The sequence below is a fragment of the Bufo bufo genome, chromosome 2 (assembly GCF_905171765.1).
Source record: "Bufo bufo chromosome 2, aBufBuf1.1, whole genome shotgun sequence".
In the NCBI taxonomy this organism is placed as follows: Eukaryota; Metazoa; Chordata; class Amphibia; order Anura; family Bufonidae; genus Bufo; species Bufo bufo.
Window position 1 is genome coordinate 217,037,038 of NC_053390.1, and position 20,365 is coordinate 217,057,402.

Below are 20,365 nucleotides of genomic sequence, written 5' to 3' on the forward strand. Positions count from 1 at the left end.
GGGTGGTGGAAAACCCCTTTAAATTTTTAAGATATATTTGTTTCTTTCCTGCAAAGTCTATCTGAAAAGAATATGTACTTTGACAAAGATGAAAAGAAAAAAAAAATGTTTGCGAAACTATTGCATACAACTGCATGTATCACTCTTAGCCTCTGTTCAAACTCGAAATGCTCCTTGTCAATGCATGGACAAGTCCAGAATAGCCAAATGTTCAGCAAGAGTACCCTTAGAATATATCCATAGAATTTGGGGAAAGTGTTTTATGACGTTTCAGATCGTCTTGGGCCCCAGACAAACTGCTTGTTCAATCCAGATTTGAAAAATGAAAACACAGAAGTCCATCTTAATACTGTTGCTTTGTCTAAAGATCAAAAATGGTGGTCAATACAGCAAACATAAAAACGTATTTACAAATAAAACATGCGATGTTCTTGTAAGACCAGCGCAAGTTAAAAAAGCATCTAATTATGCATAAAAGTTGTTAGAACCTGAATATTAATAAGCAAGAACGTTAAAATATACAGGTGAAACTCGAAAAATTAGAATATTTTGCAAATGTCCATTTATTTCAGTAATGCAAACTAAAAGGAATTGCATTAATGCAGCTTAAAATTGTAATTTTGTGAAAAGGTTCAATATTCTAGGCTCAGTGTCACACTCTAGTCAGCTAATTAATCCATACCCCCTGAGCAAAGGGTACCTCAAATTGTGACTTTGGGGTTTCATAAGCTGTAAGCCATAATCATCAAAATTATAACAAATAAAGGCTTGAAATATCTCGCTTTGCATGTAATGAGTCTATCTCATATATTCGTTTCACATTTTAAGTTGTATTACTGAAATAAATGAACTTTGCATGATATTCTAATTTTTTGAGTTTCACCTGTATGGTAGCTTATGTTCCAAGGAATCATGAATTTCCTTGGACTCTTAGAAAAAGAACCAGAGAGCCTTAAATACTTTACTGTACATGGAAATTCTGTCTGCTAAGTAAAAATTGCATCTTGTGTTTAGCAGCTTTACAGTACATTACAGGGATCCCCAGAGTTAGTGAACCCCACTGGCTAAATATTCAGAAAGACTGCCCTGAAGTTTAAAAAAAAAAAAGAATCCGGAATTAGCTTTGTATGCTTCAGAGAGGCAGGCATTTGCATGGCTAGGACCTGGCGTTTCGCTCTGTCTCAGCTAAACATTCTCGTACCAAACCTCTTGCATGGATGATTCCTGAGGAAGAAGAAATGGGGATAATTTACAAAGGCTGTACACCAGTTTTCTGGTAACAATAGATGCAAATTTGTGAATTTTTGCCTTTCACTGCTGTTCTTGCCAGTTTTTTTTTTTAAAGGGCCACCATGGGACGATACATTTACAATAATTTACACAAGGAACCTGGCATCAGTTATAAGTGGTGTAGGTTCAGATTCTGCCACACGAACATCACAGATAAATAATTTTTGACATTCACCTATTAATACATTAGATGTATTTTACTCATGCAGGGGGTTTTACTGTGTAATACACCAGTCTTTATTAAATGAGCCCCAATATATAGAAAAATACTCTTAAGTGTTAACAGTTTACTTGGAGCTCTACTTTACCTTTTTTGTATGACTCAAAGAAGACCTGTCATGTCTGTTTTAGTAACTACTTGCATTCCCCGTGTAATAATTCTGGAGCATCTATTCTTACAACTCTGTGTTGTACCATTCTTCTATAAATTTTTCTAGAATGTATGAATGAATTTCCTGCAGTTTGCAGTGAAGGTCCAGCTGGGTGTTACCAGTTGGGGGAGGGGCATGCACAGTCTGCAACTATCCAATCAGTGCTGCCAGTGGTAGACTGTGCAAGGACACACCCCAAACTGGTTGAGTAGACTAAAACAAGGAGAGGTTATTGCTTTAAGTTGTGGTTTGAGGCGTAGACAGAAGTTTATACGTTGTGATCTGATATGGTAGGGAGAATGAGGAAATTACAGTCAGGTCCATAAATATTGGGACATCGACACAATTCTAACATTTTTGGCTCTATACACCACCACAATGGATTTGAAATGAAACGAATTAGATGTGCTTTAACTGCAGACTGTCAGTTTTAATTTGAGTGTATTTACATCCAAATCAGGTGAACGGTGTAGGAATCACAACAGTTTGCATATGTGCCTCCCACTTGTTAAGGGACCAAAAGTAATGGGACAATTGGCTTCTCAGTAGAGATGAGCGAACTTCTGTTTTAAGTTCGGCGTCTAAAGTTCGGCTTCCGGTTAGCGGAGGATCCCGATATGGATTCCGAATTCCGTTGTGGTCCGTGGTAGCGGAATCAATAATGGTCATTATTGATTCCGCTACCACGGACCACAACGGAATTCGGAATCCATATCGGGATCCTCCGCTAACCGGAAGCCGAACTTTAGACGCCGAACTTAAAACAGAAGTTCGCTCATCTCTACTTCTCAGCTGTTCCATGGCCAGGTGTGTGTTATTCCCTCATTATCCCAATTACAATGAGCAGATAAAAGGTTCAGAGTTCATTTCAAGTGTGCTATTTGCATTTGGAATCTGTTGCTGTCAACTCTCAAGATGAGATCCAAAGAGCTGTCACTATCAGTGAAGCAAGCCATCATTAGCCTGAAAAAACAAAACAAACCCAACAGAGAGATAGCAAAAACATTAGGCATGGCCAAAACAACTGTTTGGAACATTCTTAAAAAGAAGGAACGCACCGGTGAGCTCAGCAACACCAAAAGACCCGGAAGACCACAGAAAACAACTGTGGTGGATGACCAAAGAATTCTTTCCCTGGTGAAGAAAACACCCTTCACAACAGTTGGCCAGATCAAGAACACTCTCCAGGAGGTAGATGTATGTGTGTCAAAGTCAACAATCAAGAGAAGACTTCACCAGAGTGAATACAGAGGGTTCACCACAACATGTAAACCATTGGTGAGCCTCAAAAACAGGAAGGCCAGATTAGAGTTTGTCAAACGAAATCTAAAAAAGCCTTCACAGTTCTGGAACAACATCCTATGGACAGATGAGACCAATATCAACTTGTAGCAGAGTGATGGGAAGAGAAGAGTATGGAGAAGGAAAGGAACTGCTCATGATCCTAAGCATACCACCTCATCAGTGAAGCATGGTGGTGGTAGTGTCATGGCGTGGGCATGTATGGCTGCCAATGGAACTGGTTCTCTTGTATTTATTGATGATGTGACTGCTGACAAAAGCAGCAGGATGAATTCTGAAGTGTTTCTGGCAATATTATCTGCTCATATTCAGCCAAATGCTTCAGAGCTCATTGGACGGCGCTTCACAGTGCAGATGGACAATGACCCAAAGGATACTGCAAAAGCAACCAAAGAGTTTTTTAAGAGAAAGAATTGGAATGTTATGCAATGGCCAAGTCAATCACCGGACCTGAATCCGATTGAGCATGCATTTCACTTGCTGAAGACAAAACTGAAGGGAAAATGCCCCCAAGAACAAGCAGGAACTGAAGACAGTTGCAGTAGATGTCTGGCAGAGCATAACCAGGGATGAAACCCAGCGTCTGGTGATGTCTATGCGTTCCAGACTTCAGGCTGTAATTGACTGCAAAGGATTTGCAACCAAGTATTAAAAAGTGAAAGTTTGATTTATGATTATTATTCTGTCCCATTACTTTTGGTCCCTTAACAAGGGGGAGGCACATATGCAAACTGTTGTAATTCCTACACCATTCACCTGATTTGGATGTAAATACCCTCAAATTAAAGCTGACAGTCTGCAGTTAAAGCGCATCTTGTTTGTTTCATTTTATATCCATTGTGGTTGTGTATAGAGCCAAAAATGGTAGAATTGTGTCAATGTCCCAATATTTATGGACCTGACTGTATATGGTGTATTCTAGTATAGAGCAAATGGTACGCTGAGAAGTATTGCATAATCTTTAGAAGGATTGACCTTGTGTGAGGCTTCAGTTAGATGGTGGTGGACCAGCTTCACAAATGCTGTAAGGTGCTAAGGATGGTGAGAAAGATGTCAAAATTTTGGCCAAACGTGAGTTCACAACGCACATGGAACTTTCTCACATAATCACAGTGGCCACCCTGTTGGTTTCCTCATGTTTCAACTAAGAATGGATCTCTCCAGGGGCTTAGTAGGTAATAATGGTCACCAGAACCAGTTGGGGGAATTGAAGCCCTGAATAGGACACAATTTTCAGAGCCATTTGATATGGCACTGAGGGCTATATTCCAGAGCAGTGAAAGTTTGGCTGCCCTACAATAGAGTAAAAGAAATCGGTGGAAGGGGTTATGGGAGAAATAACCAAAATAGAAAACAGCGTTCAAGAGAGATGCTACTAGAGATCACTGCGAGATCAGAAATTGCTGTCTAGGAGTGACTTGGCTGAAGAAGATATAGGTATGGAGACACTGCATGATATTTTGGATGTGAAGATGGTTGATGAAGGGCAGTGTTAGGCTCTCTCTGGAGATAGGATAGCATGGTCTGTGTCCTGGTAGGTGAATATTAGGTTGAAGGTGAATCCCCATTGTTGCAAGATTTCCAGATACCATAACGTATGCCGCCTTATAATAGTTTAAGGGCATTTTCTTCTAGTGCTCCATGTGTTGGCCTATGTCTCTGACGTCTCTAGGGAGCTCAGCAGTGATGCTTGCAAAGACCTTAGTCGGTTCTTTCTAGAGTAGCCCCTGCATCTGGGAGAGCAGTATATTTGTCTGAAGGCCAGGATAACTTCAGGGGAAAAGGGACCTCACTCATTGGAGTTCAGAGATTCCCTGAGGAGGAGTGGTAAGAGTTGTCTGGGGAAATGGAGCCAGTGCTGTTTTGGAAAGGCACTTGAAAGAGACCTGGTGCCCATGGGCTCAAACTTGAGAGTGTTGGGAGGCAAAGCGGGAGCAAGTAAATTGGTAATGAAGAGTTATTAATCCCCCTGAAAAGCACCAGCTGGTAGTGATTCTCAACAAGTGCCCCAGCCATTTTGTGCACCACAGCCCCAGCTTATTGTTATTCATATACACGCATTTGTTTGCTACTGCCAGTAGCGGTAGTATAGGAGCAAGACATTGGCGTTACAGTCTAAAATTGCTATATTTAATAGATCTTGCCTTAAATATAAGTCAAACACATTCTTACCTCGTTTTAATCTCTCCATGGCACTTTTACTGCCAGCGTACGTTGGTCTAATTTCTTTACCTAGCTCCTCTATGATGGCAAGGAGTTCAGCATACTTGCTTTGAGGTGCCTGATTAATAGAAGTGCCCTGCGATAATAAAGGAATTGAAAGAAGAGCAAAGTTTGAATAATGCTAACACAAATGCAGAATTAGATTTTTACTATCAACCATATGAAGCAATACTGAAATACGGACATAGACATTTGGGAAAATGAGTTATCATGCTGTTCAGTGACCTGGATATGTTGGGGTCATTTATTAGTAACAGGGGTGCAGCAAGCGGTTGATGCCAATGGATCCACATCATGGATAGTGGCTGTTGGTTTTTAACAATATTAGGCCCTGTGCACATTGCGTTATTTTCCTCTGTTTAACATATAAGCTGAGAAAAACTCTAGACGTATATGTTATATAGGCTATGATGTATACCTAGCGGTGGCATGCATCACAGATAGATTAGTATGGGTAGAGGAACAGCTTGCCGGAGTTCTCTGGATCCAGCATAGCCGGATAGTGCTGCATGCCCGTCGGACCCCATAGACTGTAATGGGATCCTGTGGGAATCCGGCATTTCTGCCGGGACACAGTCGGACAAATATCATTGCGCGCAGTATCTGGCTAGGCTGGCACCAGACAACTCCAGCAGGCTGTTCCTCTGCCTAGTGTAAAAGTAGCCATAGGCAGTAATGGGATCCGTTAAGTATATGTCATGGGCTTTTCATAATGTATCCATTAAACGGATGCCATTATAGCCTATCATCATTGTAAAATCACACAAAACCTTGGACCATTATCTACAGTAATACATGAGTAGTACTGAGGTTATGGAGTCCAGATCACTATTTTTATTTTCCTACTACGCCCCTCATTCCCCCGCTGTCACTGCTCAGAGGTGCATTGAAATACATTGTCAGGACTGCTGTGCATGCGCACGAGTCCTCTCCATTATGTTAGAACAGCACAGCAGTCCAGACTGTGTATTTCAGTGCAGCTTTCAATGCTGACCCCGGGGAACGGGAGGTAGTGGGAAAATAAAAAATAGTGATCTGGACTCCATATCTACAGTAGTATGCAGGTATAACTGTAGATAATAGTCCCAAATCGGGATAACAGATTTCCTTGAAATGTTTCCACACAGCCACTGCTAAAGATGCCCATACCTGCCAGTTTCCATTCAATAAGCCAACAGTCGAATGTGTATAGGGGCTGACATCTCATGCTGGATGAAGGGAGGGTCGGTTGTGTTGGACTTCCTGGGACACAAATTCTACCAAGTGTCTGAAATGTCTTATTACGCTCTTCCCACTGAGATAAATATGCAGGCTCAGCCAATCCAGACAAACATATTAGTGATGCATGTGTGATTTTATTGAAGTGCTTTTTTATGTCATTCTGGTGAGTGTGGAGAATAAAACGACTTGTTTGTAACTGGCTCGGATGGCTTCTCACTGTGGATAGTGAAGGAGTCTGTGTGCTACTGGCGGTGTACCAATCAAGAGGACAAAAAAATGTGGAGGACTTATCTGGAGCAGCAACTATTCCATAAAATCCATTTAAGAGATTAAAGGGTTTCTATCACTTCATATGACATAATTAGCTGGCAGACACTAGCGATCTGCTAGTGTCTGCTCTGGCCAACCATCCTACTATAATCACTTGTGGGGCAGCGGTTTTGCTAAAAAACTAACTTTTATAAATATGCTAATGAGCCTCTAGGTGCTATGTGGGCGTCATTAGCACCTAGAGGCTCCGTCTACCTTCATACACAGCGGCCGCCCAGCGCGTCCCTCCAGCCCGCCCATGTCCTCCTCCGTGTGACGCAGCGGCCGAATTCTCGCGCATGCGCCGTGCGCGGCTGTATTCGGCGCATTAGAGATGTCTGAGCGCTGAGCGGTCAGACATTCAATGCGCATGCGCGGCTGTATTCGGCGCATGCGCATTGAATGTCTGACCGCTCCGAGCTCAGACATCTCTAATGCGCTAAATACAGCCGCGCACGGCGCATGCGCGAGAATTCGGCCGCTGCGTCACACGGAGGAGGACATGGGCGGGCTGGAGGGACGTGCTGGGCGGCCGCTGTGTATGAAGGTAGACGGAGCCTCTAGGTGCTAATGACGCCCACATAGCACCTAGAGGCTCATTAGCATATTTATAAAAGTTAGTTTTTTAGCAAAACCGCTGCCCCACAAGTGATTATAGTAGGATGGTTGGCCAGAGCAGACACTAGCAGATCGCTAGTGTCTGCCAGCTAATTATGTCATATGAAGTGATAGAAACCCTTTAAGAGAAGGGTGGACAGTTGGATCTGGTGAACTTTTCCTTTTTAACATATGCCCCTTGGAGCTCTAGAGTAAATGTTTTAAAATCTCTTTTTGTTAAAGGTTCCATGATTTGGAATCACATAGTATATAGACAAAATGCCAAATGGTGAAAAGGAGGTGTGCGGGCCTCAGTAACATAGCATATAGGCAAAAGACAAATAACAAAAAGAAGGTGTGCAGCCCTCATAAACATGTCCATAGAGGTAATCAGGGTGAGGAACCTACATTTTCAACTAAGGATAATGGTTAATTAAAAAAATATGGAACAACACTGCTTAGAAAGGGGTCTTGGTGCACAATGAAGAACCCACTTGTCAGAGTCTGAGTACTTCAGAGTGAATGTTTTTTGAGACTATTACTGTATTTTTCGCTTTATAAGGCTACTTTCACACTAGCGGCACGAACCTCTGGCAGGCTGTTCCGTCGGGTGAACAGCCTGTCGGATCCGTCCTGCCGCTAGTGAACGTGTGCCCCTGGACTGTCGCTCCGTCCCCATTGACTATAATGGGGGCGGGGGCGGAGTTCCGGCAGAGGCATGGCAGCGCACGGCGAAAATAAAATACGACATAGCCGACATTTATTCCGGAAGCCTCTCGCCATGCCGTGCCGTGCCTCTGCCCCGCCCCCCTTATAGTCAATGGGGACAGAGCGGCAGTCCGGGGGCACACGTTCACTAGCGGCAGGACGGATCCGACAGGCTGTTCACCCGACGAAAAGTCTGCCGGAGGTCCGTGCCGCTAGTGTGAAAGTAGCCTAAGACACACTTTTTTCCCTCAAAAGTGGGGGGAAAATGGCTGGGTGTGTTATAAAGCAAATACTAGTGACTGCTTCAATTATGGAAGTGCTCACTAGTATACATTAGGTGCAGGAAGCAGCTGAGGCGCTGCCAGTTCTCACCCTCCCTTGTCTTCTTCTGTGGGGCCGCGCTGCACTACAGGTCCTGACCACGTACAGCATCTGGACATAGTGAGCGCACTATGACCCAACGCTGCATGCAGTCAGGTCACAGTGCATCGTGGGCCAGAGAAGACAAGGGAGTGCGACTGGAGGATTGCGGGACCTGGAGAGGAGCGGTGGAGCAGGAGAGGTAAGTGAAGTTCTTTATTTTATCTCTGATAGAGGTCTGGCATGAAAGTGTGATTTGAGGTCTGATGGGGGTATGACATAGAGGTTTCATGGGGGTCTGATCTAAAGATCTGATATGGGGGTCCGAACTGATGAAAAATATTTATCTTTTTTTTTCCTAATCTAAAATACGGCGTCACTGTGTAATAATGTCTAACATATGTTATTGGAAAAAATCATGTGACATAGGGTTGTCCACTTTGAATAATTTTTCTTAGTCTAGGTTGCATTTTACCTGGGTATATCCCAAAGATGGAGGTCCATAATCGTTCACCAGCTGTCTGTATTGTGCAGATGATCCCATGCTAGTAGAAGGAGAATGTGCACTTACAGCTGCTGAAAAATATACAAAGCACAGGGAGTGAATCGGAGCATACACATAACAATATGAATGATTCAGGTGGCTTAATGGATAGAAAACTTTTATAGCTTGTAAATCTCTGCACATAAAAAAACTGTTGAACTGTATTTGCTCATTAAAGGGGTGGTCCCATCTGGCCTGCAACAATGTTTAGATAGGTGGCATGTATCAAAGTAATAATCACATAAACGTCAGGACCAAAGCTTTCCCAGGAGAACATTGTCCAGAGCATCACACTGCCTCCACTGGCTGCCCCGCTTCCCATCTTGGTGCCATCTCTTCCCCAGGTAAGTGACGAGAGTTGTCAGGTCATCTTCTTTCATTGCTTCATGGTTCTGTTCTGAGGCTCTTATTCCCCTTATTATCATTCCTGATAATTGCCAGATTATGACCAGAGGTGAGAGTTGTATTTACAAGCAGCAATGACCCACTGTATGGAGACGAGCTACTGCTAGCGATTGCTTGTAGACAGATTCATTGTTTATAGGCAGCAGATTAATGCTGCCCACATCTGCATCAACAAAAAATGTTTTTTTTTTTAAGTTATGGGCAAAAAACAATATCCCTCAAGTGGTTGTCTGGTTTCAGGAACAAACAAGATAACCCTTGGGATCCACCTGAAATAAAGATCAGGTAAGTACTGACCTGACAGATCACAGGTCTACGCTCCAGTTCTTCTAACCCAGTTGACAACACATGACCACTGCAGTCAATCAATGGCCACGTCGGGTGCACTGCTAAGGCCAGCGAGTAACTGCAGCAGTCAAGTGTTATCATTGCGATAACACTGCCGCAATAGCGTAAATAGCGTCTGGCCGGAAGAACCTGATCGGCAGAGTGAGATCTACCTGTTCATTATTTCAGGTGCATTCCTTCTGAAACCAGACAACCCCTATGATTACAAAATGATTGAGCCATAACTTTCTAAGTTGGAAATACCCCTTTACCACCTGTTAACCAGACTGTGATAACCAAGATATTAATGTCTTTGTTGATTACCTAACAAGGGTATGTTCACATAATGGATTTTTGGCATGGGTTTCAATGCAGATTTGGTGCGGAATCTGTGCTGAAACCGCCTCAATTGTTTTCAGTGAGAGGCCACTCTGTAGATTATGCAGCCTAGAATTTTTCATGTGCAGTTTTACAGACATATATTCATGGTGCGGTTACCTTGCAGACACCTCAGAAAATCACAGTGGGAGTCTGCTTGCGGTTTAGCTCCATTCAGTGGAGGGCAGGAGTCAAAATCCGATGTGCAAACATTCTCTAAGGCCTCATGCACACGACAGTTGTGTGTTTTGCAGTCCGCAATTTGTGGAACGGCACGGACAGCCATTGATATAACTGCCTATTCTTGTCCGCAAAACGGACAAGAATAGGACAGGTTATTTTTTTTTGCGGACCACAGAACGGAGCAACGGATGCCGACAGCACACGGAGTGCTGTCCGCATCTTTTGCGGCCCCATTGAAGTGAATGGGTCCGCATCCGAGCCGCAAAAACTGCGGCTCGGATGCGGACCAAAACAACGTTTGTGTGCATGAGGCCTAAGGCAGAGGTCCTGATTAATAAGCTTGCTTTGAGGATGAATCATTCATTCCCAATAATTGCTATGCAGAAAATCACCGCCGCTGTATGGAGAGGAGGAATCGCTGCAGCATTTATTATTCAGAGAAAGTTTCCATGGTTACGACCACCCTGCAGTTCAGCAGCTGTGGCTGTGCTTGTACACTATAGAGAAAAGCACCATCTTACGTGAGCTCCCACGGTCCCGGCCACCAGAGAGGCTGGCATTTTATCCTATAGTGTACACGGCCACCACTGATAGATTACAGGGTGGCTGTAACCATGGAAAGGAACCATGAAAAATGAATCCAGCCAGCAAAGGAAGCAATATGGACAATCACAATATATTAGTAAGTGCCTTGTATTAACTTTCTCTACATGATAAATGCCACTTGCTGAAGTGAGACAACCATTTAAGACCGCCCCCGGTCAACTGTCAGTGACTGAGAGCTATGTACATATGTATACACACTTAGGCCTCATGCACATGAACGTAATTTTGGTTTGCATTTTTTATGGATCATAAGTGGACCCATACATTGCTATGGGGCCGCAAAAAATGTGGACCGCACACGAATAAGTGTGCTGTCCACATCCATTTATTATGTAGAGAAAGTTAATGCAAGGCAATTACTAATGTATTGTGATTGTCCACATTGCTTCCTTTGCTGGCTGGATTCATTTTTCCATAACATTATACACTGCTCGTATCCATGGTTACAACCACCCTGCAATCCATCAGAAAAAATGCCAGCCTCTCTGGTGGCCGGGACCGTGGGAGTTCACGAAAGCTGGTGCTTTTCTCTCTAGTGTACAAGCTGGACTGCAGGGTGGTCGTAACCATGGAAACGTTCTCTGCATAATAAATGCTCTTTGCTGAAGTGGCAAAACTCCTTAAGTTTACACCATCTATAGGCACAGTAAATCTGCCCCAGTGCACTTGCAAAATGCCCTAAAGGTAATCATTTTCTGACATGTTTAGCCATTATTTTCCCTACTGTCTTCTTTTAAAAAAACGATGCCATTGAAAAAAGCTGTACTGTGTGAACCTAGTCTTACACACTTAGGCCTGATTCACACGACTGTACTCAGTGTGGGAAGCACGGCCTGTTTTTTCCTACCCATCTACTGGGCTGAACTCGGATCCCCTGACCCAGACTGGCTGCATTCATAGTAAGGGCTCATGCACACGACCGTTGTTGTTTTGTGGTCCTTTTTTCACGGATCCGTTGTTCCGTATCTAATGTATTTTTTTTCTCTGATTTAAGTCCTCTTCCGTTCCGTTATTGCACAAAACATATCTGTATGGTTTCTGTATTTTATCAGTTTTTTTGCGGAACGGAAACAGTAACTTATTAATCACCAAACGCATGAGCAATATGGGATGGGCATAGCATTTCTACCGTATGGATACGCAAAATACGGATGACATACGGATGTGTTCTGTGTGCGTTCCGTATTTTTTGCGGACCCATTGACTTGAATGCTATGCGTCCAATCACAGCGGAGAGTGTCACAGCCAGGGAGAAAAAAAAAACTCGCCTTCTCCCTGGCTGTGACGCTCTCCGCTGCACTATGCCCTACATACCCTGATACTTAGTTTATAAAGTCTATACCCATGAAAGGTCCTCTTTAAGTTTTTGTTTTCCTTTGGTGAGGAGACCAGCAATTCCAAATGGTCCCCTGTCCTATGTGACACTGTGATGAATCTTTCCTTTTGGGTTATTGCAATTTCAAGCCATTTGGATTTTTTTTTCTAGCTTCCTACTACATCGTATGCAATATTAAATGGTGCCATTAGAAAGTACAACTTGTCCCACCAAAAACAAATTCTCACATGGCTATGTGAACGGAAAAATTAAAAAATGTTATGGCTGGGTGTAAAAAATAAAAATTTTTATATATATTTATATATATATGTTCCGAAGGGGCTAATTTTTTTTACACCTTGGGGTGGTAATGGGGGGAAAACGCAGTTCCGCAATAGTTTTTTGCACTTACAAAGTTCACTGTGCGCATAACTGGGAATAGGAAAAAAGAACTATTCCATGTTATTTAGCTTTTTTTTTTTACATTGTTCACAGGAAGGTTTAAATAAGGCCTCATGCACACGTATTTTCTTTCCGTGTCCGTTCTGTTTGTTTTTTTGTAGACCATATACAGAACCATTAATTTCAATGGATCTGCAAAAAAACTGAAGTTACTCCGTGTGTCCGTTCCGCAAAAGAATAAAACATGTCCTATTATTGTCCGCATTACGGACAAGGATAGTACTGTTCTATTAGGAGTCAGCTTTTCTGTTCCGCAGAATATGGATTGCACACGGACGTCATCCGTGTTTTTTGCGGATTCGTTTTTTGGGGATTGCAAAATACATACAGTCGTGTGCATGAGCCCTAATTCACGTCCATTCCGTACCATCCACTAAAATATAGAACATGTCCTATTCTTGTCTGCATCACGGACAAGGATCGGTGGTTCCACAAAATGCAGAATGCACACGGCCGGTATCCGTGTTTTGCTGATCCACAGGATGCGGACTACAAAACAAGCAATGGTTGCGGCAAACACTGTGATCTCATTTTTCACTCTAACTAGGAGACATCACTTTTATAATGCACTGGTATACATTGTATACCAATGGATTGCTGCCTATCCCTGTAACAGTGACAGGTAGTCAATTAGGCTGTGTCTTGGCACAGTGTAAAGGCTTGTTCACACGACCGTTGTGTGCCCGTGGCTGTATTGCGGCCCGCATACGGTGGATCCGCAATACACGGGCACCGGCCGTGTGCACTCCGCATCGCAGAAGCAGACCCATTCACTTGAATGAGTCCGCAATCTGTCGGGATAATTATAGGCCCGAAATGATTCAAACATTAATTGCTATGTTAAATAGTGTGGCATCTGCCATTTTGTGATATGTCCATCATTTTGTGTGAGCTTATGGAAAGGCCACACGTTCCTAAAGTGTATTCTTATATTTTTCTCTATAATTATACCAGTTCGAGGCAGTACTTGCTTCCTTACAGATTTATGTTTAAAGACAAGACATTTATCCATATATCCTAGTTATAGTGGATTTGATTATATACATATATGTATCTATAAAAAGCCATATTCCTATTTATTCAAAGATGGCCGAAAGAGGTTCATGAAAGTTAAGTATGTATAAGGTTCATATTGAATACAGAGAGCATTGTTCATTAAAAGTTATTACCACAGATGTAGGCTTATCTGAAGGGAGTGATCCTACCACATTACAGGGCTATGAGGGAGGTAGCACTGTTTCATGAGAGACATCTGGTGTGTATGTTTATTCATATAATCAACGTATAACGTTTGTATACACATAGTGGATTTATTTAGTTTTAGCATAAACTAATTGATAAATCATATATATAATAATCTATATTGGCACATGTTATAACAAGGTATTGAGATATATATTTATAATGCCATGTGTATCCCACTAAAAGAAAATGTATTCTTAGGATATATGGAAAGCATTTACTTGGTTTTCTGCTAATGGGATTTACTCAGAGGAAATGATATTATTCTAACCTAATGAATCAGTCGTTTGGACAGTTAGAATATACTAACCCACAGTGCGAGTGTAAGGCCCATTGTATTCTTTATCAAACCCATAAATTCAAGAGTCTGGGAAACTCATGATGGTCCCACTAAGTCTGGGAAAATAGTTTCAGGGTGTCAAAGAAGTATCCCTCCTCATTGATATAGGTTGCAAAGGTCAAAGGTATAATGTGTAGCATAATTCTGATGTTAATATGTTACACAACAGTGCCATCTGGAGACAGGTGGATATCATGACACCATTCACAACAATATTGCATTCTGGGTAAAAATGATCTCATAGAATCATTACCATATGAGCACACCCATCCAATGTGATTAGAAAACCCTAATCTGGAAGGGTGTGATCATTTGATAAGTTTTTGGATAAGAAAGCACACATTAGAGAAAAAAAGGAGAAAGGAAGAGGAAAAAAGAAAGAGAGACAAGTTGAGCTCTCTAGAGGGGTCTATCAAGAGGAAAGCCATGGTGAGATGCGCTATGATGGACCACCCAGCTTTCCTGGGAGCAGAAATGAGATTCCTACTAGGACTTGGTAAGAGACACAAAGAATGATATTTCATTTTATTAAGACTAATTGGATAATGTGGATGAAATTATACCATCTAGTTTGGCAAATAAATTAATTAATCGATCATCTTCATATTGAGATGTAGTCTTAGGATATTGTGAGGCTTCATTCTACCTGCAGAAGAATCAAGACTCATAATTTATCAGAGCATTAAATGATTGCCTATATATATTGATAGAACATTCTTCGCCAGGCTAAATTATAGATTCCCACAGGAAAGACTTGTTTCAAGTCCTTCCCATTTAAGATATGGTCTAGCAAAGATCCTAGATCCCTGTTACTTGTCTTAATAGTCTTACCAAAGTCATATGTGTGAAAATAGTCCAGGATGGGGGGAAGGATACAGTTATCTCTTCAAAGTTATATCCTTGAATGGATTTGCCCATTCTCGAAGTCATGCCATGTGTAGTTGGTTAGAAGGGGGCGGAATGTAGTTAGCATTCCATATTGATGTCTAGGATTAGACATGCCCATCCTGATATCATGAGGTTTCCTCTGAACAGAAGTGATGTATATAAATTATTTTCCTATTTTGATATCCTAACCTAATAATAGTTTGTTATAACGTGACAAGTTATTTCCACTCACATGCATTGTTAAGCTTGTAATGCTTTATATCAACGCTGAATATATTCATTTGCATGTATCAGTGTTTATTTACTTATGTATGTTTATAACCTTGTAACCAATAAATCTGTATATTTTTATAATCATTAACCCCTTAAGGACTCGGCCCTATTTCACCTTAAGGACTTGGCCATTTTTTGCAAATCTGACCAGTGTCATTTTAAGTGCTGATAACTTTAAAACGCTTTGACTTATCCAGGCCATTCTGAGATTGTTTTTTCGTCACATATTGTACTTCATGACACTGCTAAAATGAAGTCAAAGAAATTCATTTTTATTTATAAAAAAATACCAAATTTACCAAAAATTTGTGAAAAATTGCAAATTTCCAAGTTTCAATTTCTCTACTTCTATAATACATAGTAATACCTCCAAAAATAGTTATTACTTTACATTCCCCATATGTCTACTTCATTTTTGGATCATTTTGTGAATGATATTTTATTTTTTGGGGATGTTATAAGGCTTAGAAGTTTATGTGTAAATCTTGAAATTTTTCTGAAATTTTCAAAATCCCAATTTTTAGGGACCAGTTCAGGTCTGAAGTCACTTTGCGAGGCTTACATAATAGAAACCACCCAAAAATGACCCTATTCTATAAACTACACCCCTCAAGGTATTCAAAACTGATTTTACAAACGTCGTTAACCCTTTAGGTGTTCTACAAGAATTAATGGAAAATAGAGATACAATTTCAAAATTTCACTTTTTTGGCAGATTTTCCATTTTAATATTTTTTTTCCAGTTACAAAGCGAGGGATAACAGCCAAACCAAACTCAATATTTATGGCCCTGATTATGTAGTTTACAGAAACACCCCATATGTGGTCGTAAACTACTGTACGGGCACACGGCAGGGCGCAGAAGGAAAGGAATGCCATACGGTTTTTGGAAGGCAGATTTTGCTGGACTGGTTTTTTTGACACCATGTCCCATTTGAAGCCCCCCTGATGCAACCCTAGAGTAGAAACTCCATAAAAGTAACCCCATCTAAGAAACTACACCCCTCAAGGTATTCAAAACAGATTTTACAAATGTCGTTAACCCTTTAGGTGTTCCACAAGAGTTATTGGCAAATGGAGATGACACCATGTCCCATTTGAAGCCCCCCTGATGCAACCCTAGAGTATAAACTCCAAAAAAGTGGCCCCATTTTAGAAACTACGGGATAGGGTGGCAGTATTGTTGGTACTAGTTTAGGGTACATATGATTTTTGGTTGCTCTATACTACACTTTTTGTGAGGAGAGATAACAAGAAATAGCTGTTTTGGCACCGTTTTTATTTTTTGTTATTTACAACATTCATCTGACAGGTTAGATCATGTGATATTTTTATAGACCAGGTTGTCACGGATGCGGCGATACCTAATATGTATACTTTTTTATTTATGTAAGTTTTACACAATGATTTCTTTTTTGAAGCAAAGAAAATCATGTTTTAGTGTTTCCATAGTCTGAGAGCCATATTTTTTCAGTTTTTGGCACTATTTTGGGGTGCGTGTGACTTTTTGATCGCTTGCTGTTGTACTTTTTGTGATGTAAGGTGACAAAAAAATTGTTTATTTAGCACAGTTTCTATTTTTTATTTTTTACGGTGTTCATCTGAGGGGTTAGGTAATGTGATATGTTTATAGAGCCGGTCAATACGGACGCGGCGATACCTAATATGTATACTTTATTTTTACTTGAAACGTTTAATTTTTTTGGGGGGAAAACTTTATTTTTTCAACTTTTTTTTTTTCACTTTTTTTTTGTCCCACTTTGGGACTTGAACTTTTGGGTGTCTAATCCTTTACAATGCATTCCAATACTTCTGTATTGGAATGCATTGGCTGTATGAATAATACAGTGTGTATTACTCATACAGCTTCCGGCCTGTGAGATTGAGGGGGCTGGATCTCACATGCTCTTCACCGGAAGGCATCGCGATGCCTTCCTTAGGCATCGCGCTGCCTTCTATGCCATCGGGTCACCCCTACAGCAACATGGGGACCCGATGGCACCACCGCCTCCGCACCAGGTAAAAGCCGCAAACCGCAGTCACGGGACCCCCCCCGCGCATTTAGCCGAGGTGCCTGCTCAATGATTTGAGCAGGAACCTTGATCCGATCACCGCCCGCCGGGCGGCGGTGATCGGAACAACACACGCCGGTAGGTCATGGGTCCTTAAGGACTCGGGAGCCATGCCGTACCGATACATCATGGGTCCCTAAGGGGTTAACGTCATCTCACGTCAAAAGAACTTATTATCTGAGGAAATAGTCGGGCTCAGATGTGAATTGTATTGATTAGGTTGTCTTCAACAATAGGATATGAAGCTGCACTCACAATCCTCCGCTGGGCCCCGGTGTATAGGAATTCAACCACAACTCAACCTCCTTATTCCAAGACACTATCGGTGGTGCTCAGCCCTAATAGAGTGTGATGATACAGATACAACCATGTAGAGAAATGAAGAAGGGCGGCACTCACCAGTGTACGAACTTTGATTGTTGCTTTATTCAGTAAGTTGCAACCTTGTCTTACCTGTGTGAATCTTTTGGCGTCCTGCCCGATGCCGCCTATTGCAACTTACTGAATAAAGCAACAATCAAAGTTCGTACACTGGTGAGTGCCGCCCTTCTTCATTTCTCTACATGGTTGTATCTGTATTGATTAGGTTGTCTACAATTCACCAGGTCATGATTTTAAGAATTTATGACAAATTTTATACATTTTATTTTTTCCATGGTTAATTATTGCTATGACCATAATTAATAATTCTTAATTGAATTATTACCGCCTGACAAATCACGGACATGTGGAACATGTTTCTGCCTCTGCACGGCAAAAAAAATAGAACATGTTCTATTTTTTTACGGTGCGGAAGGATCACAGACCAATTCAAGTTGAATGGGTCTGGATCCGTCCCGGCCGCCGCACGGACGTTGCCTTTGCATTGGGGGCCGCAAATTGCGGTCCCCAATGCACGGAACGGCAGCACAACGGCCGTGTGTATAGGCCCTAATAGACATACAGGCATATTAGGCCCCAGCTGCTATGGCAATGCATGGACTTCCTGTGACTGCATATGCACATGGCAGAGGGAGCCCTTTCCCTGTAACTGACTATTTACTGCGGTCACTACTGACTGCAGCATCTAGGGAGTTAAGCGTCCAGGATCGGAGTTATCCCTGATCTCAGCTGTTACAGCAGGAGCCTGGCTTCAGTCAGTGCCAGGATCCCGCAGTGATCCAGACCACTGTCATCAGTGCAGTTTGTGTGACGTCTGTTCAGTTCATGCCAATCATGCCTGGATTTCTGGTGCAAGAGGCAGGGACTGAACAGACTTCACAGGATGCGCTGATACAACCCTCTGAACAAAGAAAGTCTTATGTGTGGAAATACACATGAAACTTTGTATATTGCACAATTGCCTGCACATGCATTATTGCAATCACTGGCCACGTGTATCAGAACGGTCTCAGACAAACCGTGTCCTTATTATGTAACAACCTTTTTTTTCCAGTGCAGTATAAAATAAATCTGAACTTTTACTAGTTACTACAGACAGAAAAGCCACTTTTTCTAAGGCCCATGTGGCTCTTATGTGTCAGAATATTTAATATGCACCCACACACATTCCAACTCTCGAGCAGATGGTCACAATTCTTGGCCTGCAGGAAGATCTAACATAAAACTCCTATTGCGGGAAATGTATCAAGCCTGTAGTTTCACACCCTGGTTCTGGTTTGAGAGGAACCTACTCTCTGGCTGGTGGAGGTTTAATTTTCCCCAGTTTGTGCTATACATCTGCTGGGAAGCAGAAGGCCACCGCTCCTCCAAAAAATGCACCACAACATCCTGGGGTAGAGTCAGTGTTTCCCCGTTTTGTGGTTCATCAGGATATGTTGTATTGGGTAAACCAACTAAGGGGTGAGCCTATTGAACAGTTGGTGGTCCCCAAGGCTTATTACAGGCTTGTGTTAGATCTAGCCCACCAACACGTTCTCGACGGTCACCTGGTTTTACTGGCCCAGCATATTCAAGGAAGTGGAAGAGTTTTTGCCCGACCTGCCAGATAACTAGCCCCCAGCCACATTTCCGTAGTCCCCTAGTACCTCTCCCGATTATCGAAGTACCGTTTGACCGAATAGCTATGGACCTCATAGGCCCAGTACTGAAGTCCGCCAGAGGGCATCAACACATCTTAGTCATTCTAGACTAGGCCACTCGGTACCCGGAGGCGGTGCCACTGCAACATACCTCGGCCAAACTCATAGCTAAGGAATTAATGGAGATGTTTTCCCAAGTAGGACTACCTAAAGAGGTTCTGACCAACCAAGGGACCCCTTTTATGTCCAAGGTGATGAGGGAACTCTGTAAGTTGCTGCACATAAAACAGCTACGGACATCCGTCTACCATCCGCAAACGGACGGTCTGGTAGAAAGGTTTAACCAAACATTACAAAATATGTTGAAAAGGGTGGTGGCAAAAGATGGGAAGGACTGGGACCTCCTTCTGCCCTATCTTATGTTCGCAGTGAGAGAGGTACCCCAGGCCTCTACTGGGTTCTCGCCCTTCGAACTGCTATATGGCAGACACCCTTGCGGTCTCTTGGACATGCCCAAAGAGGCGTGGGAACAACAACCCACTCCACATAAAAGTGTCATTGAGTACGTTACCCAGATGCAAGATCGGATAGAGACAGTGTTGCCTCTTATTAGGGAGCATATGGAGGCAGCTCAGGGAGCCCAGAGTCGGGTCTATAATCAGCAGGCTCGGGTCCGGATTTTTAACCCGGGTGATCGGGTTGGTTCTGGTGCCAACCGTGGACAGTAAGTTCCTGGCTAGGTGGCAGGGGCCCTACGAGGTACTCGAGAAAATTGGAGATGTAAACTACAAGGTACACCAGCCAGGGTGGCAAAAGCTAGAGCAGGTTTACCATGTGAATTTACTCAAACCGTGGAAAGATAGGGAAACCTGTACAGAAGACAGCCCGCAGCCGGGTTTTCTAGGAGAAGAGGTACCGTCCCCTCTAT

General features: G+C 42.4%; 1 protein-coding gene across 2 annotated transcripts in view; it reads right to left on the bottom strand.

Moving 5' to 3' along the window:
• Positions 1–777: 777 nt before the first annotated feature.
• The window catches only part of CDK2AP1 (cyclin dependent kinase 2 associated protein 1), a 31,232-nt gene continuing 11,644 nt past the window's right edge, over positions 778–20,365 (bottom strand). Inside the window, exons 2-4 of one of the 2 annotated variants that reach the window (XM_040416198.1) lie at positions 8,857–8,954; positions 5,136–5,262; positions 778–1,224 (exon numbers count right to left, since the gene is read on the bottom strand). In XM_040416198.1, coding sequence (XP_040272132.1) covers positions 1,157–1,224; positions 5,136–5,262; positions 8,857–8,954 — 293 coding nt within the window. In that variant the 3' untranslated portion in view covers positions 778–1,156. Of the gene's footprint in view, positions 1,225–5,135; positions 5,263–8,856; positions 8,958–20,365 lie in introns of both variants that reach the window. The other variant, XM_040416197.1, reaches the window with a different exon arrangement.